General features: G+C 37.4%; 1 protein-coding gene across 1 annotated transcript in view; it reads right to left on the bottom strand.

Annotated features, from left to right (window-relative positions):
- Nucleotides 1-25,911, bottom strand: part of LOC102603118 (DNA mismatch repair protein MSH7) — a 66,062-nt gene that overhangs the window by 8,703 nt on the left and 31,448 nt on the right. The window contains exons 5-15 of the mRNA XM_006341202.2: nt 22,815-22,881; nt 22,436-22,531; nt 22,058-22,189; nt 21,926-21,959; nt 21,777-21,824; nt 11,721-11,917; nt 11,511-11,637; nt 11,145-11,422; nt 2,783-2,974; nt 1,402-1,815; nt 1,214-1,310 (exon numbers count right to left, since the gene is read on the bottom strand). Of these exons, the coding sequence (XP_006341264.1) occupies nt 1,214-1,310; nt 1,402-1,815; nt 2,783-2,974; nt 11,145-11,422; nt 11,511-11,637; nt 11,721-11,917; nt 21,777-21,824; nt 21,926-21,959; nt 22,058-22,189; nt 22,436-22,531; nt 22,815-22,881 (1,682 nt within the window). The remainder of the gene's footprint in view (nt 1-1,213; nt 1,311-1,401; nt 1,816-2,782; nt 2,975-11,144; nt 11,423-11,510; nt 11,638-11,720; nt 11,918-21,776; nt 21,825-21,925; nt 21,960-22,057; nt 22,190-22,435; nt 22,532-22,814; nt 22,882-25,911) is intronic.

Below are 25,911 nucleotides of genomic sequence, written 5' to 3' on the forward strand. Positions count from 1 at the left end.
CAGATACATCAAAGGTACCATCAATTATGGTGTCAAGTTTCAGAAAAATTAGATTTGAAACTACTTGGGTATTCTGATAGTGATTGGGCTGGATCCGCAGATGACATGAAGAGCACATTTGGATATTGTTTCAGTCTTGGCTCAGGAATGTTTTCGTGGTGCAGCTTTTCTTCTTGAGGGAAGTGCAAAATAATGGTGACGTGATTCTGCTCTATTGCAAAACTGAAGAGCAGCTGGCTGATATCTTCACCAAACCATTATCAGGCAATAAATTTCAACTTCTCAGGCAAAAACTTGGAGTTTGCAGCTCTTAAAGCAAGGAGGAGTGTTAGAAATATGCATAAGAACTGCAACAGTCCAAGTTCTCTGTATTGTAGGGTAGTTAGGGTAGTTACTTACTGTTTAGCAATTAAATAGTTTCTATCTTATCCTTAGTTTTTTAATCTTATCCTTAGGAGTTGGTTTACTTGTAAACTCTATAAATATCTGTTTTATAATGAAGTTAGTAGTTTTGCTTTCATAAATTTTTTCTTTGTTGATTTATCAAACTAATGTTCCTACTTGTTCAATAACAAAATAAAATCAGATTGTTATGTTTTTCCTTCTCTGAAAACTAACAATATGGAATCCCTGAGATGGCATCAAAGTGTGTTCAAGTACTTCCATCTTCATGAATAATCCTTGTAGTGCTTAGAGATCTCGAGTTTGACTCCTCGTGAATGGCCTTGAAGCAACTTAGCTTGCATCAACGAGAGTAAGGTGCTTTCTACTTTCCAGCCCAAGTTCACAGCTATACTTCGACTCACTTAAAAATTCTGTGACAAAGTAGGAACTATGTGTACATAAGAAGACCACCGATCGCATTGAAAAGAACAGGCACCCTTTTATCATTGTGGTAATGATGGGATGTTCACAAGCTGAGTAGTCATGACGAGGAAGACTATCACTTGAATATTCAAAAAGCAGCCAATTATAGGCCTCTTCGGGTCCAACTAAATTGTCCTTTACCTCTTTTCTCTTTTATTTTTCTGATTCTCATCCCATGCAGACAGTGGTCCAGTACAACTTGGAGACGGTGGCAGACATCTTAAACTAGACTTTTCCTAGTAAATTAGAAAACACATTCGTCCAAAGAATGAATGACTGTATAGATAATAAAACAGAAGGTAAAGAGGGGTAGGACAGATAGTTCAAATTCTTTTATATTACTCACTTTCACCAGTCATGATTCGATCAGTGGCTCCAAGACGTGTAAAGATGATGTCCACAAGTGAAAGCACACATGTTTCTCCAGGCACATAGCAACCCAACTGCAATAAAACAGATATCTTTAAACTCCAGAAGCCAAGTACTATTTAAATAAATAAATGAGAGAATCTCTAAACCTAGAAAAGAATGAACCTGAGCCATTATGACGGCCAGACAAGTGGCACGTAAAAGAGTCGACTTTCCACCCATATTTGGTCCAGTCAATAGTAAAGTACGAGGATAACGGATATTCGTATTCCCTCCAAGATGGAGATTGTTAGGGACAGGAAGTCCCCCACTTTCGCCAAGAGCATATGGATGCCACAATCCTTTGATGTTTAGTGTTGGTCCACCAGTCTCATTGCAGAAATTTGACGGCTTTGAAAGAGGCAAGATCACTGGTCTACACATAACTCCAGAAGAAAATTTTGCAGTAATGGAAAATGATCTTAATACATCAACACAACTTATGGCATAAATGAATTGAGACCACTCAGTAGCCTTCTCAATAAATAACTCCATCAAAATGGATAGCGTTTCAGCATCAAAATCAGTAGCATTATGGTCCTGACACAGCACAAAAAAATGAATTACTGACACAGCCCTCTGAAGTCTGCAGCATGAGGTTAGTAAAACAAAAGGTTCATCATAAGGACACACTCTAAGCATTGTATGATTAGATTTATAATCCATATAACTACGGCTAAGCATCAAACTAAAGTACCAGATCACTACGTAGGGATGACTGAGGGAGCTAAATTCATGAACTGGTAAAGTGTTCCTTTTTTCTTATTTTGCAGGGGGGGATATAGTGGTGGTTGACAGCTGTGGGGAAAGGAAGAAATTCCAGAACAAAAATGATGCTTTTATGTGGAAGCAGCAGATTTTTATTCACACTGGGGTTTGAAGACAAACATGACCACCAAGCAAGGTTCCATATTATACATACAACTTAACGAGAACCTAACCTGTCCATAGTATTTGTCTCCAATTTGCTCTTAGGCTAGCTAATCCATAAAAGTTTCAAAAAATAAGCATAAACAATATTTTGATTATAGAAAACAAGAAATAAAGTTGTGAACTGTCGAGTATAAAAGCAGATATATAGGTCAATCTTACATTATGTTTCCTAAAGCCTTCAAACACTGCTTCTTCCAAAAATAAAGGATTGTGAATGTAACATTTCCTTATCAATCACATAACTTGAAAATGCAGCTTTAAGAAAACTGTGACTAGATTAACGGCCAGACTCTAACACACATAATTAGACAATCAACAAGCAAGCACTTTTTTTTTTCTTAGAGGGTAGAGGGTAGAGGCCAGGCCTACATTCTCTGGAATTTTGAACCTGTATGCTGACTAGAGTCTGACTAGAAGCCCAGAGGAAATCTCCAATACTTACCAAAAAAAGGTGAAAAACAGAAGAAAAGAATAGTGAGCACATTCACATACATTGAAAATTAAAAGCGATTTAAATATAATTGTCAAAATATTCTTGACATGGAAAGAGCCAAAAGTATATTGTATCACCAACCTGAAAATTGGGGAAGTCACTATCAATTGCTGCTTCAAATTGGGTGAGGAACTTATCAAGGCCATTGTCACCATCTAGAACAGGCAAGGATACAACTTTAGCTAGGGAAGAGGTTAGACATTCCTTCTGCAACAATCTTAGCAAGTCCAGCCCAATCCGTAGCCCTTTAACGAGCAACCCAAACACTTTGACCTGTAGTAACAAGAAAACAACCTTAGGTGAAACAGAGGTTAACTTGACTACATCAATATATATGAAAGGGCCATTTTAGGTGATCGAGAAAAATACCATGGAATAAATCGTGCAAAAGCACATAGAATATCATACGAGTATTCATTATTTATATTCAATGAACATATGAAATTTTTAATTAAAAAGAGAAGAAAGCTATTAACTTATAACAAACCAACCCTTAATCTGAATGCCCCATTTTACGGTTTGAGACTCTGTACAAGTCAATATTACAATTTGGGACTTGTTGGGATGGTTCAGGTTGGGACACGAGAGGTCCGGGTGAGTTTTGGGCAAGAAAACCCAGATTTAAACTGTGCATATTTTATTTTTTTCCTGGTGCCAATGCGATCACGCTTGGGACACGATCATGCTGAAGGATTTCTATCTTAAGGGTCATAGCGCCAAGGAAGTGCCATTGCACTGTTGGTCTCAGTTGATCACCGCAATCGCGGCTGCTTGGGTACTATAGCACTGTTGGTCTAAAGGTTGTACATGCATATAAATTTCAGAATAAGGACCTTTTGCTTATTTGACTATTTATGGATCTTGGGAGCTCAAATCAAGGCAATTTTCAAAGGGGAATTCATCTACAATGTTGGGTAAGTAAGCTAAACACGGATGTGATTATATTTCATGATTACACATTGAATCTAACACCTAAAAGACGAATTGAAATGGTGAATTTGGGGATTCTGACCTATGTTTAAGAGTATGTAATTTGGAGATTAGAACATCGAATTGATGTAGGATTGAAAATGTTATTGAAGGTTCGGGCATATTAGATTATGTCAAACAAAGAAGAAAAATATTATTGTTAAACTGAGAACATAATTTATTTCGATATTTGACCACGAGGCTTGGGGTAGACCTTTTGGGTTTATTTTGAATTTGACCGAGACAAAATATTTAATTGACATCAATGGATTCATCTGGAAATTCGATAAGGCTAGAGTTTCTTCGGACTCAGGTAAGCTAAGGCTTTGACCTCAACGGGGGAATTTTCCCAAATTGATATTCCCTTCTAGTCCATATTAAATGAATTGTTGGAACTTTTTTCATAGTTCAAAATAAGTGAACTATTCAAAGTTCAAGAGAACTGTTAGAACTTTTTTCTACTTTACATTTTCTACGAGAATAGTTTGGAAATAATCAAAAGGGTAATAGTGGAAAGTAGTTGTTGATTTATGTCATTAAATATTATTCTTAAGGGTTGTGTCATACTCCAACAATTCACTTTATATGAACTAGAGGGAGTATTGTTTGACATATATTGTGTATATGGGAGTACCATAAATGTGAGGTGACAAGCATATATGCGACAACCAGAATTATGATTATAATACGAGGTATAGGGTATTATTGGCATACATGCTTTACATGTTCTTTTTTATACCGTGACTTTTTTTAGCAATATACCATGCTAGAATAATGTAATAAGCATCGTATTTACATGCTAAATTAACATTATGAGCTATGTCCATGTTTGATTACATGTGTAGTTGTTAGTAATAAATTGTACATAAACAATAACATACCTAGTGTAGTCCCACACAGTGGGGTCTAGGGAGGGTGTGTATACAGACCTTATCTCTACCTTTGAGGTGATGCACAGAGGCTTCCAATAGACCCCGGGCTCAAGACAAAGATAGTCTAGGAAAAAACTTTATGGAAGTGCAATAGATAATAGATAGTAACTGTGAGAAATATAGGAGAAATATATTATTGAATTGTGTATCTAAATTGTTGCATTGAGACCCTATTTATAGACACTACATTGGAATCATTTTCCAACTAGGATTCCTATTCCTATTCTAATTAGGAATGTATATACTTATTTCTATTCTAACACTCCCCCTCAAGCTGGTGCATACAAATCATATGTACCTAGCTTGTTACAGATGTAATTAATACGAGGACCAGTGAGGGACTTGGTGAAGATATCTGCAAGTTGATCATTTGACTTCACAAATTTCGTAACAATATCTCCTGAGAGTATCTTTTCTCTGACAAAGACAATCAATCTCAATGTGCTTAGTCCCTTCATGAAACATTGGATTTGATGCGATATGAAGAGTTGCTTGATTATTACACACAAGTTCCATCTGATCAATTTCGCCAAATTTTAGTTCTCCCAACAAACTGTTTGATCCAAACTAGCTCACAAGTTGCTGCCGCCATTGCTCGATATTCTGATTCTGCACTAGATCGAGCAACCGCACTTTGTTTCTTACTCTTCCACGACACCAAATTACCTCCTACTAAAACAAAATATTCGGATGTTGAACGTCTATCAGAGGGTGATCCTGCCCAATCAGCGTCCCAGTGATATGCTCATTGCCTTGATCCTCATAGAGTAGTGCTTTACCGGGAGTTGACTTTATATATCGCAGGATACGAACAACTGCTTCCCAATGACTATCAGAAGGGGAAGCCATAAACTGACTTACAACACTCACAGGAAAAGAGATTTCAGGTCTAGTCACTGTGAGATAATTCAACTTTCCAACGAGCCGTCTATACCTTTCAGGATTACTAAGTGGCTCTCCCTGTCCCGGAAGGAGTTTAACATTCGGATCCATATGAGTGTCAATAGGTCTACATCCCATCATTCCAGTCTCCTCAAAAATGTCTAAGGCATACTTACGTTGAGAAATAACAATACACTAAGCAACCTCAATACCTAGAAAATACTTCAATCTGCCAAAGGTCTTTAGTCTGGAAGTGCTTAAGGAGATGTTGCTTCAATTTGGTGATACCATCTTGATCATTACCAGTGATAACAATATCACCAACGTACACAACCAAATAGATACACCGATTTGGTGCAGAATGCTGATAAAACAAAGAGTGATCAGCTCCACTATGAGTCGTGCCAAACTGTTGAATTACTGTGCTGAACTTCCCAAACCAAGCTCTAGGAGACTGTTTCAGACCATAAAGTGACCTACGCAATCGACATACAAGGCTACTAGACTCCCCTTGAGCAACAAAACTAGGTGGTTGCTCCATATAGACTTCCTCCTCAAGATCACCATGCAGAAAAGCATTCTTAATGTCCAACTGATGAAGAGGCCAATGACGAACGGCAGCCATAGATGGAAAAAGACAGACAGATGCTATTTTAGCCACAGGAGCGAAAGTGTCACTATAATCTAGCCCAAATATCTGAGTATACCCTTTGGCAACAAAGCGAGCCTTAAACCGATCAACCTAACCGTCTGGACCAATTTTGACTGCATAAACCCAACGACAACCAACAGTAGATTTACCTGCAGGAAGAGAGGCAAGCTCCTAAGTACCACCCTTATGCAGGGCAGAAATCTCATCAACCATAGCCTGCCTCCATCCAGAATGAGAAAGAACTTCACCTGTAGTCTTAGGAATGGAAATAGAGGACAAAGACGATACGGCATAATGGGGGGATGATAGACGATGATAACTCAAGAAGGTATAATGAGGGTTAGTATTTCGAGTGGATCGTATACCTTTTTGAAGTGCAAGCGGTTGGCTAGGAGGAGGCAAGTCTGCAGTAGGAGCAGGGTCTGGCACATGACATGAATCATCTGGGACTAGGGCTGGACGCGGACGACGATGATAAGTTAGAAGTGGTGGCACTACAACTGGAGATGTAGAAGTTACCGTAGATTCCTCAAAAGTTGGTACAGGTAAAACCTGAGGTATGGGTAAGACCATAGATACATCAGGATGATAAAAAGATGTATGGTAAGGCTGAGACTCAAAGAATGTAACATCAGTGGACATAAGGTATCGATGAAGATCATGTGAATAACAACGATACCTTTTTTTGAACTCGAGAGTAACCAAGAAAGACACATTTGAGGGCACGAGGGGTAAATTTATCTTTCCCTAGGGCTAAGTTATGAACAAAGCATGTGCTCCCAAAGACACGAGGGGGGATAGAATAGAGATGTGACTGACGAAACAGTATGGAATGTGGAACCTGGTTCTGATACCAGCATAATAGTACTATAACAAAATAATACTACAAATAAACTACACGAAATTATAGATAGTCACAGAAATTGAAGAACAAGAAACTACAAGAGTAGTCCTACTACTACTAGTAAGGGCAATCAGCAACAAAACAAAGCACTCCTACCTACTAGCATGGACGCACTCTTACATACTAACCTTCAACCCTAATTTATGTCCTTCACACCTTCCAATCTAAGGTTATGTCCTTAGTAAGTTGCAATTGTGTCATGTCATGTCTAATCACCTCTACCCAATATTTCTTTGGTCTACCTCTACCTCTCTTGAATCCATCCATAATCAACCTCTCACACCTCTGCACTAGGTCATCCATACATCACCTTATCACAAACATGAATCATCTCAACCTCGCTTCCCGCATCTTGTCTTCCACCAAAGTCACCCCCACCTTGTCTAGGATATCCTCATTTTAATTGTATCTCTCTTGGTATACCCACACATCCATTGCAACATCCTCATCTCCGCCACTTTCATCTTTTAAATGTGAGTTTTTTTACTAGCCAACACTCCACACCATACAACATAGTTAGTCTAACTACCACTCAGTAGAACTTGCCTTTAAGTCTAGGTGGCACTTTCTTATCACACAAGACTTTGAAAGCAAGCCTCTATTTCATCCACCATGTACCAATACAATGAGTGACATGCTCGTCAATTTCTCCATTTCTTTGGATAATGGACTCAAAAAACTTGAAACTACCTCTCATCTGGAAGATGTGTGTCAAGTCTCACGTCCACACCAGCTTCATACATCATGCCATTGAACTTGCACTCCAAGTAATAAGTCTTGGTCCTACTCAACCTGGACCCCTTTAGACTCTAGGGTTTGTCTCTAAATCTCCAACTTAGCATAATTTTGTTGCAAGTCTTATCAATCGAAACTACGTCATCCGCAAATAACATACAACATGACACCTCACCTTGAATATGTCGCATTATTGACTAATAGAGGATATTATATCTATGATTCATTCTCCTTATGTACAATATATGATTCTGTATAGTCCCAGATTTCATGGAATTTAGGTAATTCGGTTCCACAATCTCTTATGTATATAGTCATGTATATGCGATAGAAAGATGTTAATGAAATTATTCAACTATCTTACTTCACGTGGTATCAGAGCTTTAGGCTTGTTCCTAACCAATTTTATTCATCTTGTCTTGAAAAATCCTTTTTTTTGCTATCTTTATCCGCCCAAAGATTGAAACCATTCAAAAACCATGATTTGAAAATTTTTCAGCAATCATAGAGAATAACTCTACAGTTGAACTGGAGATTTGCAAAACATTCAAGCCTCTTATCGGTTGAATGGAAAAAATTACCAAAAAAGGGCTCAACTAGTTTGTACTTTTTAAAGGGTAAAGGTAAATTATGACACCTTCTCGGTACAGGACCATCTAAAGAAGACCTAAGTTTGATGAATGGGATTAACATGATGCAATGGTGATGTCTTGGTTATGGAAAGAAATTAAGACACAGTAAAAGAAGTTCAATTGGAAAGAAATTAAGAAACAGAATGTCCACAGCATGAAAGTGAATGGGATATGATTAATTGGTGAATTTGAGGCAAAGCGCCATTTGACAAAGAAATATTAGTCGTTGTCTTTCTAGCATTTTTCCAGAAGGGTAATGTAATCAAAGCTAAAGTTGAGTTGGCCAATTTAGTATCATCAACTTATGTAATACTTTTCAATAATCAGATATACATGCAGAATAGGACTATATTCATTATATAATTATCACTCAATCATTTATTTATACTTTTCATATGATAACAAGTATGAGAAAATCGGATCAAATGGCTATGGAGATTTGCATCACAGGAACAAGCACTGTGGAAGGACACAATCAAGGCTAGGTTTGGAATGGAGAACAAATGGACTACCTACATGCCCACACAACCTTATGGGACTGGAGTATGGAGGTCTATCAGAAGTCAGTGGATCAAGTTTGCAAACAACTGTAAAATCAAGGTGGGAAATAGGGGAAAAACACTACTTTGGGAAGATGTGTGGGCAGGACAAGAAACTTTGAAGAACAAGTATCCTAACTTGTTCAACCTGAGCCTTCAAAAGGTATCCACAATTAGAGAAATGAGAGATAATCAAGGGTGGGATCTCAGGTTTAGGAGACACTTGAACGACTGGGAAATTAACAAAGTGATTGAACTACTCAATACTCTGGAGCAATACAAAGATTTAACTCCCAATGAGGACAATCTATTTTGGCCACCAGACAAGCAAGGCAGATTTTCAATTGGTTCAGCTTACAAGAGATCACAGAGATCAATCGATCAATCTCTCAGAGTAGTGGCTGGCCCTGGAAGATGATGTGGAAAGTCAAGGTACCCTTCAAGGTTGCATGTTTCACTTGGCTACTAGCCAAACAGGCCACACTCACCCAGGACAACCTTATGAAAAGAGATTGTCAAATTTGCTCTAGGTGCTCTTTTTGTGAATGTGAGATTGAGAAAATAAATCATCTCTTTCTACATTGTAGAGAGACTGTGAAGTTATGGCAGATTTTCATCAATTTAAGAGGCATAAGTTGGACTATGCCAAGGAGCATCAAAGAGGCTCTAGCTTGTTGGAATAGAGATGGGAATCAATCGGGACACAGGGAGATATGGAAGATTGTCCCAGCCTGCATTTGGTGGACTATATGGATGGAAAGGAACCAGAGATGTTTCGAAAACAAGAGCTGCTCTCTGCAGAAACTGAAGATGAACTGTCTAGTCCTTTTTTTTTTTGGTGTAAACACGAATATCCTCAAGAAGAAGAGGATATTCCTAGTATTTTAGATTATTTATGAAGCTTAGTAGGGACACCTCTCCCTCTGTAATTTTATTGTAAGTATTATTGGAATACTTTTCTGAGTATTCCTTTTGTACATAATACAAGTTACCTTCTTCAAAAAAAAATGAACAAATTTGAGAAATTTAAAGGTAACAACAAAATTGCCTCCAACCTTACATGGATTTTATAGTAGAGGAAGAAGGAAATCTAACTGAAGTAGAAAAAGCAAATAATAGAATGCCAAGGAAAATCATTTGTATGGATGCTTGAATAGAAAGAAATCCAATACAAATGCCAAAAAGGATATGTATTAAGAGTTGGCAGAAGTGTGAGGATAGTGGAAGGATATAGAGGACCTTACGCTTGAGCTCCTACTTCTTGTAACTATTATTACTCTCCCACAATCTTATTCTTCAATTTTGTTGTTACTTGTTGTTTCTTTTTCGTCAATTATCGTATTATTTGTTGTTGCTACTGTTCGTTTCTCCACTACTATATTTCCTTTCATACCCGGCTTGTTATGCTTTTCTTGAGCCAAGGGCCTTTTGGAAGTAGCCTCTCTATCTTCACAAGATTGGGGTAAGATCTGTGTACACACCACCTCCCACAGACCCCACTTGTGGGATTACAATGGGTATGTTGTTGTTTGTAAAATTAGGTCTTAGGCATAACTCACACCCCAAAAGCTAGCTCAATGGGAGGACTGCCCAAGTTTTATAAGGAGTTCACCCATCTCATTAACCACCAATGTGAGACTTTTGTCATTCTCCATCACCCGACCTCACGCCCAATGCTTAGCATCTGGTGCGTGGGCAATTTTTATTTTTTGGGGGGAACCAACATTGGGTGAGATGGGCCCTGCTCTGATACCATGTTAAATTAGGTCTTAGGCCTAACTCACACCTCAAAAGCTAAGCTCAAAAGGAGGAAGACTGCTCAAGCCTTATAAGGAGTCCGCTCATCTCATTAACCACCAATGTGGGACTTCTGTCATTCTTCAAAATTGTTGTTATTGTTGTTGCTGCTCATTTGTCTAAAAAGCAGGAAATATGCGAAAAAGACACATAATTTCATCCAACACGCAATGAAGAGATAGTCAGTCCATTGTTTCCCTGGTAGGTAGAAAGGTGTGAAAATTGCAAGAGATGCTCAAATACTAATTATCTGCTAGTCTGCTAGTCTTCTTTCTGGAAGCAAATTGAACTACTGTGTTTTTAACCACACAAACTAGTAATTCAGGAAGTGAGAACTTCTTTTGGAGAATAACTGCACCACAGACTAAGAAAACCAAATTATGATATCAAATAAGACTTACCCGCTGCTTCAATATCTTGGCACCAATCAAGGGCAGAAGGAGTGCTTCAGAAGATTGAATGCTAGCCTTAACCCGTCCAAGCAGCCTATCCAAATCTGGAATCTTGCGAAGATATTGAGCAGTGGATAATGTAGCATCTGAATTGTCAACAAGTTTGTCAACTACATCAAGCCTATGGTTGATTTTCTCTACATCTTTGAGGGGATGACAAATCCATTTTCTTAAAAGTCGCTTCCCAGGTAATGTAACACAGTTATCCAGATACATGTATAAAGTACCTGAAACGCAAAGAAGAAAATACAATTGCCAGAACTGCCCCTTAGAATGAGTACAGAGCTTTGATTTGACAAAAAAATTTGTACTTGCCTGATGGACTCCCATTGGCATTATTGTTGAAGATTTCAAGATTGACAAGCGTCTGTCCATCCATTCTGAGGCAACCCTTATAGACTTCATATGATAGAACATCACCATTATGTAAGACCTCATCTAACTGTTAAATTCAGAACAAAATATTCACCAAAATAATACGATAAGTATTACACACAGAAAACAGGCCATGCTTCTGAGACTTACCATCAATCGCTCTAAATGATTAACAAGAATCCCAAGAGCACATAAAGCAACATCATGGTTCTCTCCATCAAAGGTGTGATCCCACTTATTACAAGATCTTTTAAAGTAACCTTTCAAGTCGAGGAAATTTTTCACTTCTGCAGGATCAACAAAATCTGCACCTGGCTGAACTGGAGATAGGAGTGGTGCTGCAGGACCTAAATGGACAAAGAATATTTATCAAGAGATCTAAGAAAGTGAAAACTCTACCCTCCCCCACCCCCAGCTTTTTCTTTTTGCTCAACTTCTCCTTTTTCTTTTCCTATTCTTTTCTTGATTGCCCCATGTAAATCAAAAATGATACTGTCAATGAGTTTATAGCAGAATTCACGGGGAAGAAATTCATCCACATGTCAGCATTTTAGAAATGCAGAAACAAAATAAAACTCAGGATTTGTTTATCAAAGAGATCTGATGAAGTGACCACTCCATCAACACCATCATCCCTCCTCTCTATTCCTAAGGCTCATTTCTTATCGTTTCTTAAAATTTCTGAAGTTGGAAGCACCCATTTCTGAAAAGCAGTTTCAGCCCTAGAGACTTGCAACAAGAAAATAATTAGGCATAGAAGTGCAATTTAAATTTAGAGATCTTAGGGGCCGTTTGGTTGTTGGTTAGAGTTATGCAGGTATTAGTAATATATCTATTAGTTATGCAGGTATTAGTAATGTAGGTATTAGTTATGCAGGTATTAATTATGCAGGTATTAATTATGCAGGGTTAAATAATTTCTTTGGGTGTTGATTTGTTATATTGAAAATTAATAAAAATTATATATTTCTTAAAAATAAAATATTTATTTACAATTATACCCTTGACCTTTCTTACCTTTGTATTTCTTTTTTCTTTTTTCTTTTTGCATTTTGTTTAGGCAAAATTATAGAAAGGAATTGGGTGTCACATTTTTCAACTTCCTCATATAGTTGAACCAACGTGTATATATATAAATAAGTTTGTTCTTTCTTTTTCATAGAGAATGTCATGGCTTTTTTTCAGACCAATGCTTCCGGCCATATTTATAAAAGTAATCCGTGGAAGCTCTCAGATAATGAAGAAAAACATCTTGTTAGCTGTCAGCAACTTCCCAGTTGATTGCCTTCTTGTATTGCCTCCATTGTAAGATGAAGTAGAGGAGGAGTCATTCTAGATCTAGAAATGCGCAAGGAGGATCTGAATGTCTCCTAACAAAAGTGGAGTATATTTGATTGAAAGTGATTAAGGGTAAAGTTGTCAATTACTAGTATTATTATTTAGGTATAACTTATTCCATCTTCTACCCCCACATAAAATAATACATAGATTAACTCATAATTTATACATGTATATGTATTAGTTATGTGGTTTTCTAATTTTCTAACCAAACATAGTATTATGTGTGTTGAATTTTATACCTGATATAAAAATGCTACCAAACACGGTAAAGCTTATGCAACATTTTATACTTGAATAACTCATCCCTTATCAAGTAACCAAACAGCCCCTTAATTCCCACTTTTATGGTGGAAAAGTCAGAAGAATTAGCCTAAATTAGAACTCTATGTACCCCTCCTCCCCCCGAGCCAAACAAATATATAACAACAAGAAAAGGTTGTGGTTAGCTATATGAATCTTTACTGACCATGATTCTCTATTTCAATTCATCTAAGACCACGATAATACGGGGAAAAAATAAAGAGTACTAGAAGTTCTCTATAATTTTGTAGCATCCTAGCACTTTTGGGATCAAGTTGAACCTTTAAGTTATTTTCTCCAATTATTGTTTTCTTATTTTAGTCTTTTGGGATCATTTTGGACCTTTAAGTTATTTTCTCCAATTATTGTTTTCTTATTTTAGTTTTTTGAGATCATGTTGAACCTTTAAGTTATTTTCTCCAATTATTGTTTTCTTATTTTAGTAAGTATATATATATATATATTTTTTTGCAGCGCATAGGTTAATTTATTAGATAGGTCAGTTTCTGTCTTCAGGGTCGGTGGCACTGTTAGCTGGCATAGAAAGACTTAGAAAATCAATACTCCCTCTGTCCCAATTTATACACTTTTTATTTTTCAAGAGTCAAACAATTTAAGTTTGACCGGAAATTTGTGCATGGAATTATCAATTTTTATGATATGAAATTTATATCTTTGTAAACTACTTAAAAGTACCATAAGTCACAATAATTGACAATGCAAAATATATAAAAGATATATGAAAAATTTACGGTCAAAGATAGACTTATTTGAATCTCGAAATCCGAAAAGTGTCACATAAATGGGGACAGAGGGAGTATTATGTTAAATCGAGAGACAGTGTGTGAGAGTGAGAGAGAGAAAGAGAGTCTATATATACATAAAGATACCTATACACTTAATTAGAAGTATTATTTACGTATGTATAATATAAATTATAAGAAGAGAGACATACATATAATGAAAAAGTTTATGCACTAAGCCCAAATCACTATTACGGACTATAAGTTTATGATCTTGCAATGGAATTAAGTTGACATGTTTGGTCGATAAGTCAGCGACATAATAGGTCTTGATTGTCTTCTTGTACAGGAATTAAGGGAATGAACAAAGCTGAAAATGCTATGGAAGTGGGAATTTTTGTGGGAAAAGGGAACAATCGTACAACAAACTTAAAGGATTTTATGGAAAGGAAACCAATCAATTGCTTGGTTACAATAGCAACCAGTGAATGAACAAACTAAGCTCTCAAGGCACAGATTTGTTCAAGCACCACCATCAACATAAGGAATTCAAACTTGGCTACAATAAGCTTCTATAGCAACTCAACTCTTCGTTTTTGAGTATTTGCGTTCCATTTCATGTTCAGAGGCCTTGCATAGGTTGGTATTTTGTTTGGAACCTGTTGGTATAGCTTGGGTTGAGACCTGAGGGGTTTGAGTTGGTTTCAGCACATTTTTGAGCAAAAACTAGTGCTGGTGCAGGTCCGAAGTTGGTGCGCTGGAATTGCGAAGAACTTGCTCATGGGCTTGGTCCGCAATTGCGGAGAAAAGGACCGCATTTGCGAAGAACCTGGTCCATGTATAAGGTCATAATTTCAGAATTTTTCATTATTTCACCATTTTGGACGAACTAGCTATGAGATTAATGGGATTTAGTTTGGAGACCATCATTTTTTTTAATGACCATGGTGTCTGAGCCAGCTTTTCCGCACATCAACTGATTCCACAAGATACCTCCCACCACCATAAGGTACCAGGTAACTCTATCCACCAAGGCTAGGACAGATGGGAAGAATAACCTAAATTTTATATCTCCACTGAGTTTTGAAACTGAGACTCAAGGGTTCTCAATCACTTACTTCATTAACCACTGGGCCACACCCTTGGGTGCAACCATCATAGAAACTCAAGGTAATGATTCTGCACTAACCCATGAAAACTATACATGTTTATATTCAAAGTTTAGCCATTAAAGGAATTATTTTTTTTGATAACCGAGAAATCCGTCAGTGACCCGCCCTTTGGACCAATCACATCCTTCCAAACTTGGTGGATAATGGGCCCGCCCCTCTACCCTTCTCCACTTAAATATCAGACTTCGTTTTGCATGGTGTGGGGCTTGAACCTGCGACCTAAGCCACAAATCCTCCACCTTTTGCCACTCGAGCTAGGCCTTGGGAGCCATTAAATTAAGGAATGTTATGGTGGAATTTGGGAGTTTTTGGTCTAAGATCTAGAAATGATATAATTGATTGAGTTGATAAATGAATTCAAAAAACTTGGACTCGTGGGGTAATCGATAAACTGGATATGAGCTTGGTTCTGATGTTTGACCATGTGGGCTCGTGATTGACTTTTTGGTTTACTTTAACCTAGACTGCATATTAGATTATAGAATTGAGTCCAATGTCATTAGTTGAAGTGATTAAATATATATTTGAATAGAGTTGAGATGTTTGGAAGGTTCCGAACGTGGAAAAGTGATACGACCTGTAACAAAAAGGAAAGAACAAGTGTCCTAAAGAGCAAATGAACTGAATTGCTCTTGAACAGATCACTCGAGAACCCTAAGAGTTCTTACTGAGTTGGAGAGGAGAGAGTTCTTGACTTTGAATCACCAATACAAAATGCTTACAATTGCTATAGTATTCATTTATATGCTGAATGAAATATGGGAGGGAAAGTTAGTTACAATTAACTTTAGGAAAGGCCAACTAACTGCGCACATGGGTCGAACGTTGACAACTAATTGATCCTGGACAACTTTTCAAACTAATTGCAGATGAAATGAATATGGAAGCAAAATGAGAAATGAAACCCCACTCTAATTGTATCATATCTGTTAGAATGTACATAGACATATTTTCCTATAGAATACATAGCACAATCTCAACACAATCATAGATAGAGATATTTAGGGATTTTCTGATTTTGTTTTCCTTAGATAGATTATCTGTTTTCCTTAGATAGATTATATGTACACCTACAAATAGCTCTCCTTTTGGATTAATAGAATAAGCAAGATTGCTCCATTCTCTCTGTATTTTACATGGTATCAGAGCGGAGTTTCTTTCTGTTTCTTTTTTTGTCTTTTCGAATCACTGGAGTCGGCCAGTTCAGAAAATTATCCGTAAGTAACTTGGTTGGTCACGTTTGCTATTGGGAGGTACTTGGAACTTGATATTCCAATCTCACAGCCCACCTCACCCGATCTGTAAGAACCAGAATCCGGTGGCTGGCAGGGAAGAGTGTGAAGCTCAAGCTCCGGCGAACTATTCAGGCAACTTCTGCATACGAGGCACGTGGGGCGTGTGTAAAATCTGAATCAGATCAGATTTTTTATTTCCAGTATCATCACAATATTTCCGGTCAGATTTTGTGGTCTTTTGTTCAACAGACCTCAGTTGGGTTGATTTCCTAGCATTCCAGGTTCCTTAAACTTTGTTTTCCTCGGGTAAAATCGATTGACATGTATTTGCTGACTTTGGTGTTAAATTACTGCTAAAATTTTGGTCGAATCTTCCTCTCTCTGGCTTGATTGATTGTTTACTCTAAGTGAAGAATTAGTTTGATTGGATCAACCAAGCTCTATTGACTCTTGAACATCTGGAAATCTGTTGGGATATTTCTCCTTCGTAGCATTTTGTTGGTTTCACCTCTCAATTTATTTTTGTTATATTGAGTATTTAATTGGACCAATGACTGATCATAATTTGGTAACTCAAAGGTCTGAAGTTCTTGGTGCTTCTAGTCCATCATCTGACAAAATGAATTTGGTTTCGGTTAAGGAGTTTGCTAATTTCTGTCGATATCAAAAATCCACTTCAGTTACTGCTTTTGCTAAGTCTGACAAAGTATGTCTTGTTACCGCTTCAAATAAATGGGTCATTGATTCAGGTGCTACAAATCACATGACAGGTAATCCTAGTATCTTTTCAAGCTTTCAACCACACAAAGCACCATCTCCCGTTACTGTAGCCGACGGTTCAACTTGTAACAGTGTTGGGTCTGGAACTGTTAAACCAACCTCCTCTATTACCTTGTCATCTGTGTTAAGTCTACCAAAATTGGCTTTCAATTTGATATCTGTCAGTAAACTTACCAGAGACCTTAATTGTTATATCTCATTCTTTCCCGATCATTGTCTGTTTCGTGATCTTACAACGAATCAGGTAATTGGAAAAGGACATTTATATGATGATCTCTACATCCTCGATGAATGGGAGTCTCGATCTATTGCCTGCTCTAGTGTTGTATCTCCATTTGAAGCACATTGTCGATTGGGACATCCTTCTCTACCTCTATTGAAGAAGCTTTGTCCACAATTTCAGAATATTTCTTCCTTGGACTGTGAGTCATGTCGATTTGCAAAACACCATCGTATCTCGTTAGGTCCAAGGATTAATAATCGAGTTGCATCATCTTTTGAGTTAGTTCATTCTGATGTATGGGGACCATGTCCAGTTGTTTCTAAAACAGGGCATAAATATTTTGTCACTTTTGTAGATGATTTTTCTCGAATGACTTGGATTTACTTTATGAAGAGTCGATCTGAAGTGTTTACTCATTTTTCTGCCTTTTGTGCTGAAATCAAAACTCAGTTCAATGCCTCAATTCGTATTCTAAGGAGCGATAATGCTAAAGAATATATGTCAGAAGTATTTAGATCATACATGAGACAAAACGGTATTCTCCATCAGTCCTCATGTGTTGATACACCCTCTCAAAATGGAGTTGCTGAGAGGAAGAATAGGCATCTGCTTGAGACAGCTCGAGCGCTTTTGTTCCAAATGAAGGTTCCTAAACAATTTTGGGCTGATGCGGTCTCTACTGCTTGTTTTTTGATAAATCGCATGCCATCAACTGTGCTTGCTGGTAATGTGCCTTATAATGTTCTCTTTCCAAATAAGTCACTATTTCCAGTGGAACCTAAGGTATTTGGAAGCACATGTTATGTTCGAGACATTCGACCATCTGTTACAAAGTTGGACCCCAAGGCATTGAAGTGTGTTTTCTTGGGTTATTCTCGCCTTCAAAAGGGATATCGGTGTTATTCTACTACGCTTGGTAGATATTTGGTGTCAATTGATGTGGTATTTTCTGAGACTACACCATTCTTCTATGCACCTCCCAATTCTACAAGTCAGGGGGAGGAAGAAGAGTGGTTAGTCTACCAGGTTACTCGTGTTGTGACAGAAAAGTCAGAAGATGTTGTTCCCTATCCTAGTCCTTCTGTTGAGCACCAATCCACTATTGTGCCATCAGCCCCTATTGTATCTGTGCCAACAAGACGTTGCTCTTCGAAAAGGTACACGTCAGTGTAAATCCACATATTCCATTGCTAACTTTGTCTCTTATGACCACTTATCAGCTGCATCTAGTTGTATGATTGCCTCTCTAGACTCTATCTCTATTCCCAAAACAGTGAAGGATGCCTTGAACCATCCTGGATGGCATGATGCAATGCTTGAGGAGATACATGCTTTAGATGAAAATCACACTTGGGATTTGGTAGATTTACCCAAAGGAAAGAAAGCAGTTGGATGCAAATGGATCTTCGCGGTCAAAGTTAATCCCGATGGCTCTGTTGCAAGACTTAAGGCCAGACTTGTGGCTAAAGGCTATGCCCAGACTTATGGTGTAGATTATTCTGACACCTTCTCCCCGGTAGCCAAGCTCACCTCTGTTCGCTTGTTTATTTCCTTGGCTGCCTCTAAGCATTGGCCCTTACATCAGTTGGATATCAAAAATGCATTTCTTCATGGTGATCTCAATGAAGAAGTGTATATGGAGCAACCACCTGGATTTGTTGCTCAGGGGGAGTATGGGAAAGTTTGTCATCTGAGAAAATCTCTATATGGTCTAAAGCAAAGTCCTCGTGCTTGGTTTGGAAAATTTAGCGATGTAGTTCAGGAATTTGGATTGAAGAAGAGCAAGTGCGATCACTCAGTTTTCTATAGACAGTCAACAGTTGGTATTATTCTTTTAGTTGTTTATGTTGACGATATTGTTATTACAGGAGATGATTGTGCAGGAATTTCTTCTCTGAAAGAGTTTTTACATGCCAAATTTCATACTAAAGATTTGGGGCAACTGAAATACTTCTTGGGTGTTGAAGTAGCAAGAAGCAAGAAAGGAATTTTCTTGTCCCAAAGAAAGTATGTACTTGATCTACTTGCAGAAACTGGAAAATTGGGAGCCAAACCATGTTGCACACCAATGGTTCCTAATGTTCATCTTACTAAGGATGATGGTGATCCTCTTGATGATCCAGAAAGATATAGGAAATTGGTTGGGAAATTGAACTACCTCACAGTGACCCGTCCAGATATTGCATATGCAGTCAGTATTGTTAGTCAATTTATGTCTGCACCGACAATCAAACATTGGGCAGCCTTGGAACAAATCTTGTGCTACTTGAAAGGAGCACCTGGCCTTGGCATTTTGTATAGCGACCACAGACATACTCGTATTGAGTGTTTTGCAGATGCTGATTGGGCTGGATCAAGAATTGATAGAAGATCTACTACTGGCTATTGCGTTTTTATTGGTGGAAATTTGGTATCTTGGAGGAGTAAGAAACAAACTGTTGTATCTCGATCTAGTGCAGAATCTGAGTATAGAGCTATGGCTCAATCCACATGTGAAATACTATGGATTCATCACCTTTTAGTTGAGATCGGTTTGAACCCTTTGTCTCCAGCAAAACTTTGGTGTGATAATCAGGCAGCTCTACACATTGCCTCAAATCCAGTGTACCATGAACGGACGAAACACATTGAGGTTGACTGTCACTTTGTTCGTGAAAAGATTCAAGAGAACATGATTTCTACTGGATATGTAAAGACAGGAGAGCAATTGGGTGATATATTTACGAAGGCTTTAAATGGAACTCGGGTGGGATATCTTTGTAACAAGTTGGGCATGATTAATATCTATGCTCCAACTTGAGGGGGAGTGTTAGAATGTACATAGACATATTTTCCTATAGAATACATAGCACAATCTCAACACAATCATAGATAGAGATATTTAGGGATTTTCTGATTTTGTTTTCCTTAGATAGATTATCTGTTTTCCTTAGATAGATTATATGTACACCTACAAATAGCTCTCCTTTTTGGATTAATAGAATAAGCAAGATTGCTCCATTCTCTCTGTATTTTACATCAAATACCGCCCTCTTCAAAAAATCTTTGTCCTCGAGGATTAAATGGTGTGGTCAGCATTACATTATGGGTAACCGAAGGCGAATATTACTTTACCGAATAAGTCAAACCAAGATCTAGGGGATTGCTTCAGTCCATACAAGGATTTCTTCCGTCTGGATACCTTTCCTTGACTTTGTTCAGAATAAAATCCAGGAGGAATCTCCATGTACACCACTTCTTTTAAGTTTCCATGAAATGCATTTTTCACATCAGACTATTGTAAGTCTCAATCTAGATTTGTATAATCGTAGGAGGAAACCTGATCACTTGAAGAAGCACAGAGCAAAGTCTAGTTGCTAGAACAAGTGCCAAGGCAGAATATAGAGCTACAACGAAGGGTGTTTGCTGACTTTTTTTGTTACAAAAGCTACTAGAGGAATTGAGATTGTCTGAAAAGGGAATATGTTTCTTTGTATTGTGACAGCAAGGCTCCAATCAGTATAGCTCATAATACAGTCCAGCATGATCAAACAAAGCATGAAATTGATTGACACTTCAAGAAAAAGTTATGAGTGGTGTCTTGAGTTTATTCCATGTGTCACTCTGTAAAGCAGCTAGTTGATGTGTCTGCCAAAGGCCTCAACTAACGCACTTTCCATACACTAGTTTACAAGTTGAGCATGTGAGACATCTTTGCACCAATTTGAGGAGAGTGTTGATTGATTGATTAGTGATTTCCAAGCTTAATTACAGAAGTTGATTAATATTGTAAATATAATTGATTGTGCAATATTGTCTTTCCTTATTTAGGCTTAGGACTCATAGTATAAGTACCCATTCTCATGAATGTAACATCATTGAGAAATACAAAGAAGCCTTTTCTTCTTGAAATCTTCACAAACACTCCAAATCATTTTGTAGCTCCAGTAATGCTCCAAAAATATTTAGAAGTGTCATTAGGATTGCAATTAACCCGAATTGAATATAGAACTTTTACAAGGCTTTACAAATTTCTCCCCACCAGGTCCTATTTCATTGGCAGACGTTAGTTATAGCATTGAAATTGCTAAATGCTAACTGATTCCACTCCAATTACATAATCAAAGTATTCTGGGTCCCATCAATGACCAAGTAGGAATTTAAATTTTTTCATAATATTTTCACATCAACTTTAGGCCAATTTGTCGCTGCATACTATAAAATGACAGATAAAGACCACATACATGGCTTTCAGGGCAAAAGTTATATGGAACGATATGAAGATCCAGGCTTTCACATTACACAAAGAAAGAAACAGATTCTTCACATGATAGGTACGACAAACTGCTTTAGATATTCAAAGATAGAACTATCAAAATCACAGCTGTTTCATGATACAGTGAACAACTTATAAGAAACAAGAAAATCCTCACCTGTTGATGAATATTTTTTCAGAGCTTTCTGGGCATCCTTTGACAAACCTGTTAAAATGGAGGCGCAAGACAAGGAAGTCAGGCTCAACATAATTATTTCCAGAGAACAAAATAATCCTCCCAAAGTCTAATTTAACAAAAATATGTACCCCTAGCATTGAATATAACTTCCTTCGGTGACACCTACACATGCAACAGAGAGCAACATACAATTATCAACCAAACAAATCACACATATATTAAGTTACTCAAGAAATATATTAGATCTTTAAGTGTCGTACTTGCATCAGCAAAGCCCCCAAAGCTGCACAAGATGCATCATCGTCGATGGAACCAACCCAAACTTTCAGAGCAGCACAATCGACAAAAGCAAATCCAATAGTGGTTGAACCATTCCCCAGCTCATTGCAAGTCTATGTCATAGTGAAAGAAGAACATTAAATCATCTGCCTCAGTTGAAGCCCCACGCTGTAACACAAGGATAACCATATGGACATCAAAAGATTTTAAAGCTTTCTTTTGATCATTTTGCCAGAGAAAGAAAACAACATAAGATTGCACAAAGATTTACTCTGCACTTACAATAGATAACTCTACTGCCATGTAGAATTAACAGACTCTATCATGTCAATGTCAATTTTATTTAAAAAGATGCTGACCTCCTTGACGGCAAGAAGATGAACTGCATCAGGCCCAATATTACCCTCACTTGTCGTAGAAGGGGTGAGTACATGAACTAGTTTTCTACGAATAACCTGAAACCGATATTTCTCATTATCAAATCACTCAATGCCATGATGAACAAAGAGCAGTTTAGTGCTCATAGGAGAAACAGAAGAAATTATGAGCGCTAAACGAAAAGATCCATAAAACTATAAAAATACAGAAATTTTTTATGCATTAATTGCTTCAATGTATCTTCTGTTGCTTTGTTATCACATTTAGAACAGTTAAAGGACTATCACCAACCTCACTGCCCCAAGCATTATAAATATTTTTAAGAACTACGTAAACCCAATGAATTCATGCTGCACTTACAGAAGTAGAGCCTCTAGATTTTGCTTGCTCGGATGTTTCCAACTGTTCCATCCGTCCAACTTTGTACCTTCAAATTTGTTAGATAAACTCAACATAAATGACAAGATACCATCAGATGAGAATAAGACACTAAATAAGAAATTATCAACAGGGGGGTCAATTCCATTATCAATCTATTCCATCTTTCTCTAACTTTCCGCGCAACTTTTTTCTGTCTCTAAAGACTTTCTCACTTTCTAGATTTCTTAGCTTTCTGTGATGGAGATGATCAGATGACCAGGTTCCCATTGATGAATCTCGACCGGAGACCAAGAGAGAGGGCGCATCTGGGCTGGGATGTTCTCCCCGAGTAACCTAAGGTATTACATCTATCTTCAAATGCGATCTGTTTATTATATCTTTTTCCCCGCTTTGGCATTGCTAGATCTGATTAAGGTTAGGTTGTTTTTCGCACCAGGTATGATAGAGACTCAACTTTTTATGTATTCTATATAGTATCTTGATTAAATCTATTGTGTTCTTACTATAATCATATGGTACTTTTAGCTGGGTTTTTGTATTTCAGTGTTCGATTTTTATTTCTTCAGCATGAGAAAAAAAATTACTATATTTTATCGGATCTTTCTTTTTCTTTTTTGATCATCGCTTTATAATTAGATCCGACATGAATGATCTGTTTTCGAAATTTTGTGATTAATTATGATGCGTCAATTAGATCAAATTGGCTTTTTTTTACCAAAATTTTATGTGGAAATATGTCATAATGTCAATACTCAATTGAAAAGCTCTCATGGATTTGATTGCAAATTCAAAAAGGGGGTGGTCAATATTGATTGTGCTTCTAAGATGGTTTTTATTTGAAGGAGACGTTTTTAATCCTGTTCTGTAAACTCACCTGATAAATCATAGTTGTGTTAACAACTGTTTCCCAATTGGCCAAAACTCTCTCCAATGCTAGGACAAAAATAATCATCCAGAACCAGTTCGTGCAGAAGTCATCGGCAGGGATAGTTTCGAGCTCTGTCCAGGTTATATCTTCCAATTTACCCTGTCTTTTAGTTCTTGTTCTGCCTATTCAGTTCTTGACTTAGCCTCTATTTATTTAGTTCTTGATTTAGCCTCTATTTATTTAGTTCTTGCTTTAGCCTCTATTTTTAGTTCTTGGGCCTTTGTTTTCTAGTTCTTGTTCAGCCTCCTGTTTGATGTTCTTGTTCAACCTATTTAATTCTTGATTTAGAGCCTCTTTGGATTGGCTTATGCCACATGTTCCTCACCCTTTTTGGCCTCAGATGGTAATGCCTAACACTATCAGGGAAGTTTTTGAATACTGGAGCCACTGGAATGTTGACAGCACCATCAAAAAGATTTGGAAGATGACACCAGCTGCCATCTTTTGGACTATCTAGAATGAAAGAAATAGAAGATGTTTTGATGGCCTCTCAACTAGACAATCTATGCTCAAAGCTAAATGTCTTTTGTATTTATATAGTTGGGTTTTTGGTCCCCAATGGATTCCCCTGATAGCTTTTTAGATTTTGTTTGCTCTATGATAGTGTACTAGAGATAACATACAACTGCTCACTCTTTTGTAACTACTTTGCATCTTCTTGATGCCATGAATGGAATCAATTACTTCATCTAAAAAGTGTTTTTAAGCCAAAATAGGTTTTAAGCATTTTTGGAGTGTTTGGGTAAATTAAAAAATGGCTTATAAGCACTTGATATTAAGCTAAAATGATAAAAATAAACCAAAAGTCATAAGTTAGAAATTCAACCTTATGACTTTCGTCTTATAAGTCAAAAATTAAAAGTCAATCCAAACTTGCTCTTAGCCACTGCTTTTTAGTTCTTGTCCTTCTTATGTAGTTCTTGATTTAGCCTCTATTTTTAATTATTGTGCAGCCTTTATTTTCTAGCTCAATTTATCTTATGTCTTGTTCAGCCTTTGTTTTTAGTTCTTGATTTAGACTATTTATTCCAGAATTTTAGTACCTATGTTAGTGGCTTCGGGGTTTGATGGTAGTTTCCAAGTCCTTGGTTGGGGGTGGGAGCAAGGATACCAAGGGAGCTTTTAGGTTGAAAGTTTGGTCTTGGAACATAGGGACTGTAACACCTCGCAAATTCAACTCTAAGGATCCAAACCATTCGTCGTAAGTGTATCAACTTGGGCCAGATGATATGCTACTTGTACACATGTGTTAAGGTCCATTCTTAAGTGTGAAAAGTATATCGGATGTGGTTGAAGGTCATAAAGGACCTTCAGTACTAAGTCGAGTTCAAAACCTTCCTATCGGCTAAGTTTTTGGGCATCAGAGATTTGAGGAAGCATAACAACAGTCTTTTGATGAAATGGTTGTGGAGATACACTGAGGAGAGGCAAGCTTTGTGGAAAGATTTGATTAAATGTAAATATGGGGAGGATGGATTCTGGTGTAGTAACATAAGCACGGATGCTTATGGAGCGGGGGTTTGGAGAGCTATTAGGAAACTTATGGCCCAAGTTAGAAGCAAATTTACATATCAAGGTGGGGGATGGAAGGAGAACTAGATTCTGGTGGGATGTATGGATCAAACAAACCCCTCTAAAAAGACATGTTTCCTGACCTATTTATTTTGTGCACCAATTCCGAGGCAATGATCAGTGATTGCTGGACAGAACAAGGTTGGAATCTCTATTTCAGAAGACTTCTAAATGATTGGGAAATAGAGAGAGTAGCCAAATTGTTGGAGGAAGTGGGGGATTTTGCAGGCACCAATACTGACAATGATGTTGTTAGATGGTCACACAGTAAGGATGGGATCTTCACAGTTGGCAGGGCATATAAAAAGGAGTGCAACTCGCAAAGTAGCAGATACCAGAGTTCATGGAAAAATATCTGGAGGACTGCAGCACCAACAAAAGTTAAATGCTTTACTTGGCTGGTCATTAGAAAGGCATGCTTGACACATGAAGTCTTGAGGAAGAAAAGAAAGATCATACTTCCGTGGTGCTCTTTATGTGGAAAGACGGGGGAAACTAACAGTCACCTATTCTTACATTGTACTTTCACAGCACAAATATGGTCCATGTTTCTCAACTTTTCAGAAGTGAAATGGA

This window comes from Solanum tuberosum, unplaced genomic scaffold, assembly GCF_000226075.1.
Source record: "Solanum tuberosum cultivar DM 1-3 516 R44 unplaced genomic scaffold, SolTub_3.0 scf00022, whole genome shotgun sequence".
Lineage (NCBI taxonomy): Eukaryota > Viridiplantae > Streptophyta > Magnoliopsida > Solanales > Solanaceae > Solanum > Solanum tuberosum.